The 21,688-nt window shown below is 38.5% G+C and overlaps 1 protein-coding gene across 1 annotated transcript; it reads left to right on the top strand.

Annotated features, from left to right (window-relative positions):
• Positions 1 to 3,754: 3,754 nt before the first annotated feature.
• PTCHD3 (patched domain containing 3) lies at positions 3,755 to 21,502 on the top strand. The gene is made up of 4 exons (XM_073019542.1): positions 3,755 to 4,943; positions 6,166 to 6,287; positions 15,675 to 15,820; positions 19,371 to 21,502. Exons 1-4 carry the CDS (start codon positions 3,852 to 3,854, stop codon positions 20,876 to 20,878), a joined length of 2,868 nt encoding a protein of 955 aa, XP_072875643.1. The 5' UTR covers positions 3,755 to 3,851; the 3' UTR covers positions 20,879 to 21,502.
• Positions 21,503 to 21,688: the final 186 nt, after the last annotated feature.

Here is a 21,688-nt window from a genome sequence, read left to right as displayed (position 1 = left end):
GTGGTATGATCTCAGCTAGCTGCAACCTCCACCTCCCAGATTCAAGCAATTCTCCTGCTTCAGCCTCCCAAGTACCTGGGGTTACAGGCGTGCGCCACCACGCCCAGCTAATTTTGTATTTTTGATAGAGACCAGGTTTCACCATGTTGGTCAGACTGGTCTCGAACTCCTGACCTTAAGTGATCCACGCACCTCAGCCTCCCAAGGTGCTGGGATTACAGGCGTGAGCCACCATGCCCGGCCCAAAAATAATTCTTCTTACAAGTTCACATTTAAAAACACAATTATAAAATTTCTAATTTAAATCTTATACAGTGTTTTATTCTCATAGTATATATTCACTTCCTTCCTCACTTTTGTAGTGACAATTTCAATGGCTTCTAATACAAATTTTGTTTTTAATAATTGAAATTTGTTAAAAGTTTCAAAACTTTAAGTTTGGTTGGAATTCTATCCAATAAACACTTCCATTAAAGATCCACAACTGATTTTGAACAAATTGCAACAAAAATGAATAGAGGACTCATTTACAAACTAGTTTAATACATTGTAAGGCACTAGATTGATTGTCAATCTTTCTTTAAAGACAAGCATTTGTAAAATGTGACTGACTTTGGATAACAAACTAAAGTGCATACTTTCATGCTTCATCTTTTTTTGTTTTTTGTTTTGTTTTGAGACAAAGTCTCACTCTGTCGCCCAGGTTGCCATGCAGTGGCACGATCTTGGTTCTGCAACCTCTGCCTCCCGGATTCAAGCAATCCTCCTGTCTCAGCCTCCTGAGTAGCTGGGACTACAAGCATGCGCCACCATGTCCAGCTAATTTTTTGTATTTTTAGTAAAGACAGGGTTTCACCATGTTAGCCAGGTTGCTCTCAAACTCCTGACCTCAAGTGATTCACCTGCCTTGGCCTCCCAAAGTGCTGGGATTACAGGTGTGAGCCACCGGGCCTGGCCATGCTTCATCATTTTTTAATTCAACATTGATTTAATCACCAAATATTTGTCCTTCAATTACTTTAGATATTTTATTAGCTCATCTTCCTCCTTCTTCATGCTATTCCTCAGACATAAACTTTGATTATTCACTTATATTAACAAAAAAGGGGTATTTTGCTTAATATGGGTTATTGACAAGATTCCAATGCAATTGTTAACTCTGTCTTCTGCAGCCAAAACTGGCTTCTTCTGTTGTCCTGGCAAACCATCTCACTTAAATTTGTTTTGGATGCCTTATTTTAAATGAAGTATTATTATCGATAGTTGAATTAAAATAAGCATGGACTGGTTTGATGTACTTCTGCTTTTTGCTTTCAGATACTGCCATAGTCAGATCTACCAATGTGGATGACGCCAGTGCACTGAATAGAATTTTAACACTGGCTAATCCTGAAGTACACCCACTGACAAACCACCTTTCTTCCAGCTCCTTTTCAAACACTATGTAATTAACACCTCTCTTTCAATGTCAACAGGTAGAGTGCTGACTAAGTAAAATAAAGTGTGCTCAGATATGAGTGTTAGGGATGGCTATATCTTCATGGGTTACCCAGTAGTAAAGCCAAACTGATCATTTTAATAAATAAGCCACAACATTTTAGTGGCTTATCACAATACAAATATATCGCTCACTCATGTAACAGTCACTACAGATGTTCCTGGTCAGTGACTAGGTATCTTGCCCGGAATGCTTCAGAAACCCAGGTTCCTGCCAGTTTATATACCACAGTTCAAGTAGGTTCCTCTGTCACCTGTGTCTAGATGATGGGATGAGACAGAGCAATTATTAAAGGTCTTGGTCTGGAAGTAACACCCATCACTTCTACTTACATTCTGTAGCTGATTACTGGTCACAAGGCCACACAAGGGACCAAAGGGGACTCGAAAATGTAATCCTTGATTGGACAGCCATATTTCAATTACAATTCCATATTATGATGGAAACGGTAGCACAGTTTTTAGTTGACAACAATCACTTAATGTCATTGATTCTTAACTGCTTACATTAAACTAAAATAAATTCCAGATGGATTAATATTTAAATTTTTAAAAAGCAGATAATTATTGTATTAGTCCATTAGTGCGGTTATAACAAAATATCTGAGATCCTGTTTACAAACAACAGGAATTTATTTCTCACAGTTCTGGATGGGAGAAGTCCAAAATCAAGATGTTGGCAGGTTTGGTGTCTGGAGGGCCCAGTCTTTGCTTCCAAGTTGGTGCCATGTTGCTGCACCCTCTGGAGGAAAGGAAGCCTATGTCCTCACCTGGCGAAAGGGTGGAAGGGCAAAACGGCCTAGCTAGTTATCTCCAGCCCTTTTATAAGGTCACTACTCCCATTCACAAGAGGTCTACCATCATGACTTAATCACCTCTAAAGGCTATCACATTGGGGTTTGGGTTCCAACCTTTGAATTTTGGAAGGACACATTCATTCAAACCACAGCAATTATAATCACAAAAAAAGAAAAATTTATTATGACAAAAAATGGGATTCATGAAAGAAAAGTATTCATTAACTAAATTACAAAAATAAGCCATGGCAATAACAAAAATGAGGGGAGAGGGGAGGCTTGTAACTCTGACCACAAGAAAAGTGGTCATTTCTTTAACATATAAATCAAGAAGAAAATCCTAAAATCCAATAGGAAAACTATTGAATGGAATAGGCATGCAAAAGATATGATAGTTCACTCAAAAAGGAAAGATAAGGATACCAAGCAGTACATTCAAAATTAAACCAAAGTAAGATGCCACTGGCACAAACCACTTTGCCAACATTGTAGGATAGGCTATGGCAAATTCATATATTGCTTATGAGGGTATAAATCAATACAACTTCTTTGGATTTTAATTTCTCAATAGCTCTAAAAATTTAAAAGAACCTATCCTTTGGCCTGGTGAATCCACTCTAAAAAATTATTTCTCACAGATACGGTTCTTACGTACAGGTTTAAAAAATGATATTTATTTACTGAGCACTGTTTATAAAAGCAAATGACTAAACAATGTATGGGTCCATCAATAAGATTCTTCCTAAATTGTTTCATCCATACATTGGAAAAGCATAGAGCAGTTCAAAAAAATAAGATAAATCCATATGCACTGACATGTTCAAATCTTCTGCCACTGTAGATGAAAAATGTAATCTACATAACACAAATAGTGCGGTAGTATTTACGAAAAAGGTATATTTGCTACATCTTTGATATGCATGTATATGCATAGAAAGGGTTGGTAAGGATGCAGACCCACTTTTTAACACTTCTTTTAAGAGGAATGGGAGTGAAAGATTTTGATTTTTTTCCCACTTTTCATTCTATGCATTTACTTCTTTTTACTAGGAGAATGTATGTATATGTTACACTTGTGGACAGAAAATAAAAATAATAACTAAGTCAAGTGCGTCAGGTTCACAAAAGTCTCACCCGAAACTGCTACTGGGTGAACGCCAAGAAAGGTAAAATCTGTCACTCAGGACACGTGGAATTTCTGTGCCATTTGTGTGCGTGGAAGAAACACCCAAATTCTCCCAATAAATTGCGAGTCCCATAGGATAGGCACACATTTGATGACCTTAAAGAAGCGTTCCTTGTATGTGCAGAACCCCTGAGAAACCAGGGACACCACAAACACATTTCAGATGAGTTGGGCGACGGGGCAAAACACGTGCTCCCAATGCAGCCTCCGCTTCCGGCGCGCGGCTGGAGCCAAACTCCCCTAGAATTCCTCCAGGAAACCGTTGGGTGGGGCCAGGAAAGCGTTGGGTGGGGCTAGGAAACCGTCTGGTGGGATCTCCGCAGCTACTTTTCGCCTGCTGTCCCTCCTGCGCTTCCTTAGAGGAAGAATCAATGCCTTGGGTGGAGCCCGAGCCCAGGCCGAGCCCAGAGCAGAAGCCCAAGCTCACCAAGCAGGACTCGGCGACCGGGCCAGAGTGGTACCAGAAATCTGAGGAATCGGAGTCGGAGGGCAACCAGCCACCCCTGGGACCCCTGGCATCCCCGAGACCCCCCGAAACCCCAGGAACCCCGGCGTTGGAGCGGGACGATGCACCCCTGCCAGAGGGGGACGATGCATCCCCCCGGCCGTCGGTGCTGGATGATGCACCCCGCCTGCGGTTGGAGCTGGACGATGCACCCCTTCCGGAGGAGGAAACCCCGGAACCCAGGGCCATCTGCAAGCACCGGCACCGCTGTCACACCGACTGCCTAGAGGCGCCGCTGTCCCGCGCCTTCCAGTGGCTGGGGTGGCAGGTGGGCGCGCACCCCTGGATCTTCCTGCTGGCGCCCTTGATGCTGACAGCGGCGCTGGGCACCGGCTTCCTGTACCTACCCGAAAAGGAAGAGGAAGACCTAGAGGAGCAGTACACCCCGGTGGGGGGCCCAGCCAAGGCGGAGCGGCGCTTCGTGCAGGGCCATTTCACCACTAACGACTCCTACCGCTTCTCCGCCTCCAGGAGGAGCACCGAAGCCAATTTCGCCTCGCTTCTGGTGGTCTCCTACAGCGACTCACTGCTGGACCCGGCCACCTTTGCAGAAGTCAGCAAACTGGACGGCGCGGTGCAGGATCTGCGTGTGGCCCTGGAAGACGGAAGCCAGATCCAGTACCAGCAGGTGTGCGCGAGGTACAGGGCGCTCTGCGTGCGCCCCAACCCGCTGCTGTACGCCTGGCAGATGGACAAAACGCTCAACCTGAGCAGCATCTCCTTCCCCATCTACAGCCACGGCGGGCATCCCCTCTACCTGACTGGCTTCTTTGGAGGACGCATCTTGGGGGGCAGCCTAGGAATGGGCCACTTACTCCTGCGGGCCAAAGCCATGCGGCTGCTGTACTACCTGAAGACCGAGGACCGTGAGGACAGCGTGCAGAGCAAGCAGTGGCTCACCCATTTCCTCGACCAATTTACTAACATTACAAACACCTTGGCCTTGAAGAAAATTGAGGTACCTGGTGGTTTGGGTTTACAGGGAGGCCAGGAGAAGGTCAGAGGGACGAGGAAGACTTGCTCCCCTGAACCCTAACAAAAGCACCTCCTGACTACTTTATGGAGCCCTTGCCTCTAGGCTGGGTGTGCTCTACCGTATTTGGTACTCAATCCAATTTTCTTAACACCGACGGATGCCAGAAATCGTAAATCCTGAGTAACATTCTAGTCGATAACACAAATCCTTCGTCCACCCGATGGGCCTGTTCGGTACAGACACTGATCTTCATGTTTAATTTTGGGGTTTGGTTTCTAATTAAATTACAGTATTCTGAAATTCTACTTTTAGTTAAATTCTTCACTGGTTTGGGGGAGCCCCTAAAACTTGCTTGGAGCTCATTGGGATTAAAAAACAAACCGTCTTGTAAGTAAAAGTTCTGTAGTGTTAAGAAGATAACTAGCTTAGCATTTTTCAAGTTAGATACATACAAAGCAGCCCCTGGCTTAGTGTGAGGTACATAGTAGCTGTTCAGTTATTGGTGGATCTGCAACTCTATTAATAAAGATGTATAAATAAGCCTAGTGAAAGAGACACCTGCTGGAAAGAGCTTTCAAAGGCCAGGCCCTCCTGAAATATTTATGCAATTGAAATAGTAAAAGACACCAACCTAATACAAATTTAGAAAAAGTTGCTAATTTCTGCAGCTATTAATGAGAACAAGATTAAACAGCTTCAGGCTGGGCGTGGCGGCTCACACCTGTAATCCTAGCATTTTGGGACACCAAGGCAGGTAGACTGCTTGAGTCCAGGGTTTCAAGACTAGCTGGGGCAACCTGGCAAAAAAAAATACAAAAGTTAGCCAGTCGTGGTGGCACACACCTGTAGTCCCAGCTATTTGTAAGGCCAAGGCAGGAGGATCACTTGAGCCCAGGAGGTTGAGGGCCCTGTCTCAAAAAAAAAAAAAAAAGATTTCAAAGTTTTATATAAAATTCAGATTTTATTTATTCAGGAGTTTTATTTAAACTTTGAATTTGCAAGAAACTTGGGGAATCTATAGATGTGTGGAAAGAAGCAAATTGACATTGTTTTCTCTATTCTGAAGTCATAATCCATGTATTTTTATCTTTTGCTGAATTTTAACATTGTTTCATCACTAAAATAAAGTGTTTCAATAGTTTTTGTAACTCACACACAAATATTGTCATTAAAAGTTATTTATCTGAGTATATTTTTGTGGCAGGTGGTCCACTTTACATCGCTTTCCAGACAGCTGGAATTTCAGGCAACTTCTATGACTGTGATCCCTGTGTTTCACCTGGCATACGTTCTCATCATTCTGTTTGCAGTCACGTCATGCTTTAGGTAAAAAGCTTTGATTAGTTTTTAAATCTCTTACTTTATGAAAAATACTTTATTATGGTAAAATATTATATATGACATATATGCTATTCTAGCCATTCTTAAGTGTACAATTCAGTGGCATTAATTACATCCACACTGGCGTGCAACCATCACAACTATCTGTTTTCAAATATTTTACATCAACCCAAACAGGAACTCTGTTACCATTTTGCAATAAATTCCCCATCACCACCACCACCACCCCCACCCAGTGCCAGTTGACCTTTAATCTACTTTGTCTCTGTGAATTTTCCTAAAGGTTTCATATAGTGGAATCATATAATTGTCTTTTTGTGACTGGCTCATTTCACTAGGCAGAATATTTTCAAGGTTCATCCTTGTAGCATGTATCAGAACCCCATTGCGTTTTATGGCTGAATAATACTGATTCCTTTGTTCTTCTTCTTCAAGATTACATAGATCATCCGAGACTCCTTGCAATTCCATATGAATTTAAGAATCAGCTTCTCTATTTCTTGGGGGGAAATGGCTGTTGGAATTTTGATGGGGGTTGTGTTGAATCTGCAGACTGTTTTGAGTAGGACTGGCATTTTAGCAATATTGAGTCTGGCAACCCAGGAACTAAGGATCTTTCCATTTATCTAGGTCTTTTTAAGTTTCTTTTACCTTATTTGGTAGTTTTCAGTGTGCAGATTCTTCACCTCCTTGGTTAAAATTATTCTTAGGTGTTTCATTCATTTAGAGCTATTTAAATGGAATTGCTTTCTTAATTTCCTTTTTGGATTGTTTATTGCATATGTATAAAAGCACAACTAATTTTTTAGTGTTGATCTTGTATCCTGAAGTTGTGCTGAATTTATTAACTCTAGTAGTTTTCTTCTGGATTCTTTGGTAATTTTCAGGTATACAATCATGTGATCTCTGAGGAGGGAGAGTTATATTTCTTCCCTTCCAATTTAGATGCTTTTTATTTATACATTTTTTTAATCTAATTGCTCTGGCTACAACTTCAAATACAACATCGCGTATCAATGGGGAAAGTAGGGCATCTTTTCTGTCTTGTTTCTGATCTGATCTGATCTTAGAGGAAAGCTTTCATTCTTTCACCCTTGAGCATGATGTTAGTTTTACTATTTTTATAAATGTCTTTACTATTTTGAGGAATTTTCCTTCATATTCCTAGTTTTTTAGTGTTTTTATTATGAAAGGGTGTTGGATTTTGTCAAGTGCCTTTTAAACATCTAGTAAGATGGTCATGTGGTTGTTGTCTTTTGTTCTATAAATATGGTATATTACGTTGATTGACTTTCTCCCAATGACCTTTCTGGGATAAATCCCAGCTGACTATGATGTATAATCCTTTTAATATGCTTTGGATTGGACTTACTGGTATTTGTTAATGACTTTTGCACCTGTATTCATGAGAGCTATTGGTTTGTAGTTTTCTTTTCTTATGATGTCATTGTCTAGCATTGTATCAGTGTAATGATGGTCTCCCAGAGTGAGTTAAGAAATGTTCCCTCCTCTTCAATTTTTTGGAAGAGTTTGAGAAGGATTCCTGTTACCTCCACTTTAGATGTTTGGTAGAATTCATCAGTGAAATCTGGTCCTGGACTTTTCCTTGTTGGGAGTTTTTTTATTACTGGTTTAATCTTTTGTTACAGGTCTTGAGATTTTCTATTTCACCTTAAGTCAGTTTAGATCATTTGTGTTTTTGTAGGAATTCATGCATTCCATCTAGGTTATCCAGTTTGTTGACATACAGTTTTTGATAATATTCTCTTATAAACTTTTCTATTTCTATAAGGTCAGTAGTAACGTCTCCGCTTTCATGTCAGCTTTAGTTATTTGTGTCTTCTCTTTTTCTTTGTGACACTAGGTAAAATTTAATCAATTTTGTTGATCTTTTCAAGTAACCAACTTTTGGATTGATTCATTCTATTGTTTTTCTATTCTGTATTCACCTCTGTTCTAATCTTTATTCTTTCCTTCCTTTTTCCTGTGGCCTGAATGTTTGTGTCCTCCCAAAATTCCTATGTGGAAACCTAATTCCTGGTGTGATAGTAATACGAGGTGGGCCTTTGAGAGGTGATTAGAATGGGACTGATACTCTTAAAAAGAATTCCGAGGGAGCTTATTAGCCCTTTCCACCATGTAAGGACATAGCAAGAAGGCACCATCTATGGAGCAAAGAGCAAACCCTCACTAGACACCAAATCTTTGGCCTTGACCTTGGATTTCGCAGCCTCTAGTACTGTAAGAAGCAGTTTTCTGTTGTTTATAAGTTTCTCAGTCTGTTTTGTTACAGTGGGCAGAACAGACTAAGACACCTCTGTTAGCTTTGGGTTTGGTTTTCCCTCCTTTCCCTAGATCCACAAGGTGTTAAGTTATTGATTTGAAATCTTTTTTCTTTTTAATGTAAGTATTTACAGCTATAAATTTCCCTCTGAGCACTATTATCACTGTATCCCATAAGTTATGTTACGTTGTGTGTTCATTTTCATTCTTAACTATTTTCTAATGTCCCTTGATTGTTTAATAGTGTATTGTTACATTTTTGTAGATTTGTTAATATTCCAGTTTTCCTTCTATTGTTGATTTTTAGCTTTATTCTATTGTTGGTTAGAAAAACATACACTGTATAACTTCAATCATTTAAAATTTGTTCAGACTTGTTTTACAGTCAAATGTATGATCTATCCTGGAGAATGTTCCATGGGCACTAAAGAAGAGTGTATATTCTGCTGTCATTGGGTTGAGTCTTCTATATATTTCCATAGAGTCTAATTGGTTTGTAGTGTTGTTCATTTCTCTGTGTCCTTATTGATATTCTGCTCAGATGTTTTATGCATTGATGAAAGTGGTATATTGCATTGTCCAGCTTTTTTTTTTTTTTTTTTGAGATGGAGTCTCACTCTGTCACCCAGGCGGAAGTGCAGGGACACAATCTTGCCTCACTGTAACCTGCACCTCCCAGGTTCAAGCAATTCTTCTACTTCAGCCTCCCGAATAGCTAGGATTACAGGTGTGCATCACCATGCTCACCTGATTTTTTATTTTTTGTAGAGATGGGGTTTCACCATGTTGCCCAGGCTGGTCTCAAACTCCTGACCTCAAGTGATCCACCCACCTCAGCCTCCCAAAGTGCTGAAATTATAGGTGTAAGTCACCACGCCTAGTCCTCTCCAGCTATTATTGTAGAGCGCTCTATCCCCCCCTTCACTTCTGTCAATATTTACTTCATGTATTTTGGGTCTCTGTTATGCAGTGCACATATGTTTACAGTAGTTATAGCTTCTTGGGGAATTGACCCTTTTATCAATATATAATGTACTCCTTTGTCTCTAAGTCTTTTTTGCCTGATGTTAGTGTAGCCACTCCTGCTCTATTTTGGTTACTATTTGTGTAGAGTATCTTTTTATATACTTTCAATCTACTTATATTTTTGGAGATAAAGTAAGTCTGTAAACAGCATATAGTTAGAACATGTTGTTTTATCCATTCTGCCAACCTGTCTTTTGATTGGAGAGTTTAATCTATTTACATTTAAGGTAATTGCTGACAAGAAAGAACTTTTAACTTTTTTATGTTCTATCTGTCTTATAACTTTTTTGTCCTTCATTTCCTTTGTTATGCTTTATTTTTTTCACATTTCTTTTTTCTTTTCAGACAGGGTATTTCCCTGTTGCCCAGGCTGCTGTGGAGTGGCACAATCATAACTTACTGCAGCCTTGAACTCCTAAACTCAAGCAATCCTCCCACCTCAGCCTCCTGAGTAGCTGGGACTACAGGCACATGCCACCACATCTGGCTAATTTTTATTATTTTTTGTAGAGACAGGATCTTGCTGTGTTGCCTAGGCTGGCCTTGAACTCCTGGCCTCAAGTGATCCTCTCACCTCAACCTCCCAAAGTAGTGGGATTAGATTGTGAACCACCCCCACTGGTGGGTGCAGCATGAGCTACTATGCCTAGCCACATTTCCTTTTGTTTTTTTTGAGACAGAGTCTGGCTCTGTCGCCCAGGCTGGAGTGCAGTGGCACAATCTCGGCTCACTGCCAGCTCTGCCTCTTGGGTTCATGCCATTCTCCTACCTCAGCCTCCCAAGTAGCTGGGACTACAGGTGTCTGCCACCACGCCCAGCTAATTTTTTGTATTTTTAGTAGAGACAGGGTTTCACTGTGTTAGCCAGGATGGTCTCGATCTCTTGACCTCGTGATCCACCCTCATCAGCCTCCCAAAGTGCGGGGATTACAGGCGTGAGCCACCACGCCTGGCCGCCACATTGCTTTTTTTTTTTTTTTTTTCTGGTGTACAAAACACTTGGGAATTATACTGCACCAGGTAAGATTTCTATCACAGTGACATTCCATTATGCTTTCTTTTATGTTTAGTTTATATTTTTCTAGTGAGCTGTTTTTATTCTCTTTTCATCCCCTTTTGTGATATTTTTAGAGATTTTCTTTGTGATTACCATGGGGATTTTATATAACATCCTAAATTTAAAATAGTCTGTACTGAATTGATACCAATTTAATCCAAAACCATATAAGAACCTCTTCTCCTCTTTGTCACAAATCACACCTTAATATATTGTATGCCCTATAACATAGATTTACAGTTATTTTTTATGCATTTGTCTTTTAACTTCTATAGAAAATAAAATGTGGAGTTACAACCAAAAATATAACAATACTTGCTTTTATAGTTGTCCATGCATTTCCTTTTACTGGATATTTTTATTTCTTCATACAAGTTAGTTACTGTTTATAGTAACTTTCTAAATTCCCCAGTATGTATAGTTGCTTTTCAATGTCCTAAATTCTCAGAGAAATGCTCCCCATCTTTTGTCTTAGTGTTTTGTACATTTGGGGTGTAATCTCTTGCCCCAGCCATCTGAGGGTTGTTAATTCAGGTTGCGGTGTTTGCCACCTTTTTCAACCTGAGTTTTGAGTTAAGCAAAACAGAAAGGAGCACCTTGCATGAGTCCTTTGTGTAGCTAGACATATTTTATATATGTGTGTGTGTGTGTATATATATATATATTTTTTTTTTTTTTTTTTTTTGAGATGGAGTCTTGTTCTGTCACCCAGGCTGGAGTGCAGTGGCGCAACCTCCGCTCACTGCAACCTCTGCCTCCCGGGTTCAAGCCATTCTCCTGCCTCAGCCTCCTGAGTAGCTGTGATTACAGGCATGTGCCACCACACCCAGCTAACTTTCATATACAATATTTCTTGAGTAAAATTCGCTCTTCCCCCTCCAGATCCAGTGAAACACTCTGACACTGGGACTCAGGCTGTCATCACTTTAATACTGCCTCTGCTTTTGAGACTGTGGCCACTTTAACACCCCTGCTACCTTAACACTGCCACCATGCCAGAAAGGGGGCTATTTTTTCTTTTTCTTTTTCTTTTTTTTTTTTTTTTTTTTGGTTCATCACTCGCTTGGTTGCTCTCACTTTTTCCAGGGTTCATAAAATTGCTTCTGACAGTTTCTGCTTGTTTTTTTGATAATTCTTTGAGAGGACAAGAGCTTCTTATTCTACCATTTTTCCTGACATGCCGTGCTAAACTCTTATTTTTTAAGCCTGGTGATTTTTAAAAATATTTTTTCCCATCAGCAATAGTGTCCAATCGAATGGAATAGTAAAAGAAATTGTGGCCAGTTTTGTTTGATTTGGCGTATCTTTTTTACCTAACATATTGCATCAGTTACGATTAATTGTTCCGTTTGGAAGGCAGATGAGTTGGTAGAACCAGGAAGCACATCCTACTTCTACTAATTTAAAATAGTACTTTTCTCTTCATAAAAAATTAAGTTCGAATTTAATTGACTTAAGTGTCTCCATTGTTCTAATGTGCAATTTACCTTGTTAAGCACTTAAAAATTGTTCTCTAGGCATTAAGGGTAGTTTGTGTTCTTGTTTGAGTTCAAACTAAAATATGAAAGATATCATCAAACAACAGAATTTAGATGTAGGAGGAACCCCATAGATTATATTCTAATTAATTTACATCAGAGTCACCCAGAGAGCCATAAACCAGATATTCTTAGGCACCACCCTACCAAATTAAAATATCTTGGGGTTAAATCTGGAAATCTGTATTTCAGAAATTTCTCTAGCTGATTCTTACGTGTAGGTAGGTTTAGGGACAAATAATATTATTTAACTATTTAGATGTATGGAAAAGAAAGATGAAGTCTCAGTAGGTAAAGGGATGTGAAGACATTGGGGACCTCTTTGGGTCAATAAACTACCTCATAATTTTGTTACCCTGGAAAGAAGGACCACATCCCTTAGAAACAAAGAAACTTTAAAAAGAAACAAAAAAAAAAAACTGCAAAATTCAGTCTACTAAACTTAGTAGGATAAAGCATTTAAAAAATTCCATCTACATGTTACTAATAATTGGTTTGACAAAACTTTTCTACTAGATAGATAACTGGTTTTGAAAATATAAATTCTAGTCAGTTCTTACATATCTTTACAAATGATTTGGACAATAACGCAGAAAAATATTTAATAAGAGAATTGGAAAATGATTTATAGTTGTCTCTAAAGACTCTTCTATGCTTATGTAACCACCATATTGAACACAAGACTCATAAGGTATAAACATAAAGCAGTTGTATTTTTGTCTCCCTTTGTTTCCTGTTAGTTTACTAGGTAGAGCAAGTTCTTCCTCTGCCTCATGAAAATTCAGGCAGTCCCTATGTTATGGTAATTCTTAAGCAAGACAAAAAGTCCTCCAGTCAGAATTAAAATGTCCATGTTCATGTTCATGTCATAAACAAAAGTGGTAACTTGATTTGAAGCTAAGGTTTTTCACCCTCTCCTAGCTGGAGCATGCTACATGGAATAGCCTTTAATAGGGAAAAAGGGATATTCCAGGCCTCTCCTGTCACTTCTCCTACTATCCACCTTGCTGAGTGGTTCACAGACTGGAGCATGCTCAAAGAGTAGGAGAAATGGAATTGAAAAATTCTTAAGATATGAATGCTGCCACGACAGTCTAACATATGTCTTCTCTGGTCGTGAATATGAAATTGATCCTCTCCCAAGTGTGTGTTTGGTGTTTTGTGTTTTGTTTTTTGAGATGGAGTCTCACTCTGTCACCCAGCCTGGAGTACAATGGCACAATCTCAGCTCACTGAAACCTCCGCCTCCTGGGTTCAAGCGATTCTCCTGCCTCAGCCTCCTGAGTAGCTGGGATTACAGGCATGCGCCACCACACCCAGCTAATTTTTGTATTTTTAGTAGAGACGGGGTTTCGCCACGTTGGCCAGGCTGGTCTCAAACTCCTCAGGTAATCCGCCCACCTCTGGCTTTCCAAAGTGCTGGGATTACAGGCGTGAGCCACTGCACCCGGCCGCCTACAAGTGCTTTTATAAATTCCCTGGATACCTCTTGCTCCCCCTCTTCCCTTATCACAGAGGGTCTCTTATGTCTGTTCTGGGTGGAGCTTCCTAGGCAGTTCTAGTACTTATCCCCATTTTGCCTGTCTCACACACACTCATATATGAAGGTTATACCTTGCATACACGCATTTAGCTCATTTAAGACACATATTCAAACATATTTCAGGATTCTATATTTATTGTCTTGCAATGAAGTCACTTAAATAAGACTTTTCCAAAAGCCTATGCTCTAAATTGAACTTAATTATAGTTCATGCTATTTCATGTATAGTAATACCCTGCTTTTCCACAGGAATACTATCCAAGACATCCAATGGATGCCTGAAACCACAGATAGTACTGAACTTTATTTATATCTAGCCAAAGTCTCTATAATCAATACTATACTTCACTCCTCTATCCTAAGAAAAATTCACAGCTAAGAAAAGGAGGAATGGGCATAACCTTGTCATATATACCTTTTATCCAAAATCTTTCTGATTTTGAAATTCATCTCTTTTACTTTCTTATCTTAAACTCCTATAAACCAATATTGTTGTTTTAAAAATGTATTATAATAGGTCAGGCGCAGTGGCTCATGCCTGTAATCCCAGCACTTTGGGAGGCCGAGGCAGGCGGATCACCTGATATCAGGAGTTCGAGCCCAGCTGGCCAACATGGTGAAACTCCATCTCTACTAAAAATACAAAATTATCCAGGTGTGGTGGCACATGCCTGTAATCCCAGCTACTTGGGTGGCTGAGACAGGAGAATCACTTGAACCCGGGAGGCAGAGGTTGCAGTGAGCTAAGATCGTGCCATTGCACTCCAGCCTGGGCAAAAAGAGCAAAAGTCTGTCTCAAAAGAAAAAATAATTATAATAAGAGATTTTATTATAACAAAGCAATTTACTTTTGCCCTGGAATTTATATGTGTATGTGTGTTTACTTGGGGCCCTGACCTAAATTCATAGTACCAGGTTGAGAAAAAGTGAAATACAATAACAGTACAGGCATTTTATTAGCAAGAATAATTTTATCTATTTAAATGTGATCTCCCCTGCAGGTCTTTAGTCATGTTCCTGCTGTTTTGAAATCAGTGGTTCCAGTTCCTCAGCTCCTAGACTTTAATTCCAAAGTTAGTTTCTCTCCCCCACTAGAATATCTGAATGCAGGTATCAGTCATTTGTTCTGAAGCAATTTTTAACAAGTAAAATCTAAAACCAGAGGTTGTTGCCAATATTTTAAAAGGTAACGTTATGGTTGTTGAGGAGGTAAAGCACTGAATCATACTTTAAAATATTCTGTATATAGTCCCATTCCTGTTGGTTTGCCAAGGAAACAGGCACAGATTGGGTCATTTAAAATATAGCACATTTTAATTTTTTCCAAATTCGTAGCAACTTTTCCACAGAGCCCACTTCACCAGTAGAGAAGAATCCTGAAAGTAACTTGAAAGAAGACTTTCCTACTGTATGTTAACAACAGTACACATTGTACTAGCTTTGAAATACAGGAGGTATTTAATGTTGTATTGTGGCTAGTTAGAGATTAGGAATAGGTGAAAAGATAACTGCTTATATGTTCTTTCTCTAGTGCAGTTTGCTCTTCATTACCTGTTATATTCCATTCACACCCTTCTGAAGATCAGAGTGGAATTAGCCATTAGCAGTGTTTTAGTACTTCTTTGTGGTTCCAAAATGCCAGTCAGTGACTTAGTGCTTGGCTGGCTGCAAAGAATCACATGTAGGAAAGTTGGTAGAAGTACAGATTTACAGATTTCTAACTTTTCTGCTCCCTTTCTTTCCTTTTATTTATTTATTTTTTTTTTTAATTGGTCTGAGATTGTCCCTGGGAATTAAAGGTCTCCAGAAGATATGTGTGGAAATTATTGCCTTAGAGATTTCTGACTGCGTGTCCAAGTCAAAAATGTTATCCATTGATGAAAGCTGCCACCACAGATTCTATGATTTTTCCCTCCAACTTTGCAGGTTTGACTGCATACGAAACAAAATGTGTGTTGCAGCCTTTGGAGTGATTTCTGCTTTCTTGGCAGTGGTGAGCGGCTTTGGCCTGCTGTTGCACATTGGGGTGCCATTTGTCATCATAGTTGCCAATTCGCCATTTCTTATTCTAGGTGAGTAAAACAAAACAGGAGGCTACACACTGTGTATGTGGCAGGGTAGGGGATATAAGGGAAAGAATTGTATTGAGGTGGCTCTACAGTTCACAAATGAGGTGCCAGGAAACAGGGAAATGAAATTGAACTGGATATCTCTAGAGGTGGAAAGATCGAGTATCCTAATGGAAAAACAGACCATGTACGTGAACAGCAGTTCACATGTAAAAAACAAAATACGAATCACTAAAAATACAGTCATGTATCACTTAACATTGAGGGTCTGAGAAATGCTTCCATAGGCAATTTTGTCATGCAAACTTCCTAGAGTGTACTTACACAAACCTCAGTTGTATATCCTACAATGCACCTCGGCTATGCTGGCCTCCTACTCCTAGGCTGCGGTCCTGTACGGCATGTTACTATGCTGAATACTATAGGTAACTGTCACACAATGGCAAGTATTTGTATATCTAAATATATCTAAACATAGAAAAGGTACAGTAAAAATGTGGTAGAAAATATAAAAAATGGTCCACCTGTACAGGGTACTTATCACGAATGGAGCTTGCAAGAATGAGAGTTGCTCCGGGTAAGTCAGTGAATAAATGTTGAGTGAACGTAAGGTATAGGACATTCCTGTACACTACTGCAGACTTTATAAACACTGGACACTTAAGCTATGCTACGTTTATTTAAAATGTAGTTTTCTTTCTTCAATAATAAGTTAACCTTAGCTTACTGCAACTTCATTATTTTATAAACTTTAAAGATTTTTTACACTTTTTGACTTTTGTGATAGCACAGCTTAAAACACAAACACATTGGAGAGCTGTACAATAATATTTTCTTTCCTTATATCTTGGTGTAAACAAACTCTGCCAGTCTTATGAAAGTATAGCACATACAATTATGTACACAACATAATACTTAATAAGCAATTGTTACTGCTTTATATATTCACTATGCTAAATTTTATGTCATTATTTTAGAGTATACTCTAACTTATGAAAAAAATAGTTAACTGTAAAATACCTTCATGTAGGTTATTCAGGAGATATTTCAGAAGAAGGCATTGTTATCATAGCAGACAACTCCACGTGTCCTGAAGACCTTCCAGTGGGACAGGATGTGGAGATGGAAGACAGTGATAGTGATGATTCTGACCCTATGAAGGCCTAGGCTAAAGTGTGTGGGTTTTGGTTTGTTTTTTGGGATGGAGCCTCACCCTGTCACCCGGGCTGAAGTGCAGTGGCTCAATCTTGGCTCCTGGGTTCGAGCGGTTCTCCTACCTCAGCCTCCTGAGTAGCTGAGACTACAGGCACGCACTACTATGCTCATATGTGTTTTTGTATCTTAGTTTTTAATAAAAAGTTTAGAAAGTAAAAAAAATAAATAAAAATGTTTAAAAATAGAAAAAGGCTTATAGATTAAAGATATAAGTAAAGAAAATATTTTGTATAGCTGTCCCATGTTTTTGTGTTTTAAGCTGTGTTATAAAAAGCCAAAAAAATTTTTAAAAACTTAAAAGTTTATAAAATAATAAAGTTACAGTAAGCTAAGGTTAATTTATTATTGAAGAAAGAAAAATATATTTTTAAATAAATGTGGTGTAGCCTAAGTATCCAGTGTTTATAAAGTCTACAGTAATATACAAGAAAGTCCTAGGCCTTCATGCAAACTCTACAAAATGGCTTACATTAAATCAATTATATACATCTTAACTATAGTTATTTATGGCTGTGGGGTACACTGGATGATTAGGTGTGAGTGTGTACGAGGAAGGTATGCCTTGAAAAGCTAGAATAAATAAGCTAATATCCAGTACACAACTCACTATCTCCCCCAGAAAACCAAATATTAGTTTTTCCAAGATGCCTACTTTCCAAAATATAAACATCTTTATTTTCTCATGCTTACTGTAAAATAAATTCTGAACTTACCAAAAATACAAAGAAAAATGGAAAACAACTGTAATTCCACCCTTCAGGGATAATTCCTGCTAATATCTCTATGTATATCCATCCAGAATTTGTTCTGTGCAAATATACACATGTAGCTATCTCCCCATTTCAAACATCTTATTTTATAACAAGAAATTTTCGTTTAACATTAAATATCTACCTCTTTTTAAAAAGACTGAATATGACTCCAATCTAACGCTCTGTTTGATTTGGCCAATCTCATACCGTTATGGGATTATGTTGTTTTCGATATTTTCCTATTATAAATGACACCAAAATGAACACACTTGTTCTACTTTTGAGCATTTGTCCAATTAGGACAAATTCCTAGAAGTAGAATTGACAGTCAAAGATACTCCCTTTTTAAGTCTTTTGCTTTGTTGCAAACTTGGACTGAAAAATTGTGTGCCAATTTCCATTTCTCCCTAGTGGACTGAGTGTCTTCATTTGCAGAAAACCCTCCAGAGATGCTCAGTCTTGCTAATATTGATTAATAAGAAAACCAAGTGTCTCACTTGTGGTTTAATTTGCATCCCTTGATTAATTGAAAAGTCAAATTTTTTTTCTTATACCGTTATTCACTACATAACGATGTTTGGGTCAAAGATAGACTGCATATACAAAGCAGATCACATATACAATGGTAGTCCCAGAAGGTTATAATGGAGCTGAAAAATTCCCATCGCCTATTGTTATCATAGCTATCCTATTGTCATAACGCAATTCATTACTCACATGTCTGGTAGGAGGTTGGAGGCAGGTGAAATTTATCTGCAACATGCTCATGCTGCCCTTTCCAGTTCCTTTTTTTTGGTAATCCCCTTTCCCAGGCTTCAGTCATGACTTGAAAATTCTCTGATGTTCTCCTATTCCAACCAATCTGAAATATCACTGAGGAAAGGAACTAATTATCTAGTAGGCATTAATATGTAAAGAATTCTTAAGATTTACCTTGACACATATTTCTGATCTCATTACAATGAACTGGGCAAGTGGAATTTGAATACCAACGTCCTAGGTATCAGAAACAAACTAGCAGAAAAACTATATCTGTGTATGTGCCTGTGCATGTCTATAAACTATGTGGTGCCTCTCAAATCATACCACAGAGATAGCCAGATGCTCACTGTAGAACACATGAAGTCCAGCTTACATTTCAAGCAGCAGAATGTTGGCTGGATGTGTCTGTACTTGAGCATGAAATATCTTACAAGAGAAAATGATCTCTCAAGCAATCTATTGGAATCAAAGACACACATTGCCCATGCTGCTTTGACTGATACCCATCTAGCCAGGTTTCCTGACCTCATCATGGAAACACTCTAAGCAAAGAGTAGAGTATACTGCGCTACGTGCATAATAGGAGTATGTACAAAGCAAAGACTTATTACAAAGGAAGGAGTGATGAGTTCTGTTGTAAAGTCAGAGGCAACCAGGTGAAAGCATCACAGAGAAGGTAGTATTTAATCAGAGGGTTGGACAAGATAAATAAAACCTTAAGATATAGAAGAAGAAAATGGTTTGAACCAAGCTGTTTAATTTTTAATGGATAGTAATATGTATGAAGATGAAGATTCTGTTTCTTTTTTTTGTTGTTGTTACAGGTGTTGGGGTCGATGACATGTTTATCATGATTTCTGCCTGGCATAAGACCAGACTTGCAGATGACATACCAGAGCGGATGTCCAATGTCTATTCAAAAGTGGCAGTGTCTATTACAATCACCACCATCACTAACATCCTGGCCTTCTATACAGGGGTTATGAGCTCTTTTAGGTCCGTACAATGTTTTTGCATCTATACAGGAACGACCCTGTTATTTTGCTATTTTTATAGCATCACCTGTTTTGGAGCATTTATGGCCTTGGATGGTAAAAGAGAAGTAGTCTGCCTGCGCTGGTTGAAAAAGGCTGACCCAAAATGGTCCTCATTTAAAAAGTTCTGCTGTTTCCCATTTGGTTCTGTCCCAGACGAACATGGAACTGATGTCCATCCAATGAATTTGTTTTTTAGAGACTATTTTGGCCCCTTTCTCACAAGCAGTGAGTCCAAGTATTTTGTAGTCTTTATATACGTTTTGTACATCATAAGCAGTATATATGGGTGTTTCCATGTGCAGGAAGGTTTAGACCTTCGAAATCTGGCAAGTGACGATTCCTACATCACACCATATTTTAATGTAGAGGAAGATTATTTTTCAGATTATGGTCCCAGGGTTATGGTTATTGTTACTAAAAAAGTTGACTACTGGAATGAAGATGTTAGGCAAAAACTGGAAAACTGTATTAAAATTTTTGAAAAAAATGTCTATGTAGATAAAAATCTTACAGAGTTTTGGTTAGATGCATATGTGCAATATTTAAAAGGTAACGGCCAAGATCCTAATGATAAGAATACTTTTATGAACAATATTCCTGATTTTTTAAGCAACTTTCCAAATTTTCAGCATGATATTAATATTTCATCATCAAATGAAATCATTTCTTCCCGGGGCTTCATTCAGACAACAGATGTTTCTTCCTCAACCAAAAAGAAAATAATGTTATTCCAATTACGACGCATAGCTGAAGACTGTCAAATTCCCCTAATAGTATATAACCAGGCATTTATATATTTTGATCAGTATGCTGCAATAATAGAAAACACTGTTCGAAATGTATTGGTTGCATCAGCAGCTATGTTCATTGTTTCCTTATTGTTAATCCCTTATCCGTTTTGTTCCTTGTGGGTGACTTTTGCTATTGGTTCTGTGATTGTAGGAGTAACGGGTTTCATGGCATTCTGGAGAGTCAATCTTGATTCCATATCCATGATTAATCTTGTCATTTGTATAGGGTTTTCTTTCGATTTTTCTGCACACATTTCCTATGCATTTATTTCTAGTTCTCAGCCTTCAGTAAACCAAAAATCAATTGAGGCATTATATCTTCTAGGCTACCCGGTGTTACAAAGTGCAATTTCAACAATATTAGGGGTGTGTGTTTTAGCTTCAGCAAAAGCATACATCTTCAGAACATTTTTTAAGATTATGTTTCTTGTTATGGTATTCGGGGCAGCTCATGGCCTAATTTTTATTCCAGTATTCTTAACCTTTTTTGGAAGGTTTATTTGAATATCCACTAACAAATCAAAGACCAATTCTATAATTCCTCATTGCCCCAATCCAATCTGATTTTTTTAAATGCACTATTAAGAATAGTCAACAAACTACTGGGAGACCAAGGTGGGTGGATCACCTGAGGTCAAGAGTTCGAGACCAGCCTGGCCAACATGGTGAAACCTTGTCACTACCGAAGATACAAAAATTTCCAGGCATGGTGGCGTGCACCTATAATCCCAGCTACCTGGGAGGCTGAGGCAGGAGAATCACTTGAACCTGGGAGATAGAAGTTGCAGTGAGCTGAGATCATGCCACAGCACTCCAGCCTGGGTGACAAGAGTGAGACTCCATCTCAGAAAAAAAAAAAAAAAAATTGGTCAACAAACTAAAAACAAGGGCATGTTTCCTTGACTTGGAAATCCCATTTTAAATTATTATTTAAAATATACTGATAAAAATTAATTAGTCTTATGTTAAAATATCTTCACTAAATTAGGAAGTGTTATCTTTCTTACAGTCTTTACAATCAAGTACAAGGTACAACTTTTCTGTTATTTTTTCCCTTTACTTTATATTTATACCTGAAATTCATCTATTGTATGTATGGTTCATACTATAAATGGAATATTATTTTCATTGTATTTGCTACATGCATTCATATGTGAAAATGCATCTTATCATTTATTTTTCCATTCAGAGGCTTTTCTACACATTTTGTTAATGGTATATTTTGGTAAGAAATTTTTAAAGTTTATAAATCCAATTTATCATATTTTTTCATGGTTAGTGCTTTCTTATCCTAAGAAATACATTGACTACTCC

Source organism: Chlorocebus sabaeus, chromosome 9 (genome assembly GCF_047675955.1).
Source record: "Chlorocebus sabaeus isolate Y175 chromosome 9, mChlSab1.0.hap1, whole genome shotgun sequence".
Classification (NCBI taxonomy): domain Eukaryota; kingdom Metazoa; phylum Chordata; class Mammalia; order Primates; family Cercopithecidae; genus Chlorocebus; species Chlorocebus sabaeus.
The sequence above is the reverse complement of the archived record's forward strand: the minus strand, read 5'-3'. Positions and strand labels throughout refer to the sequence as shown.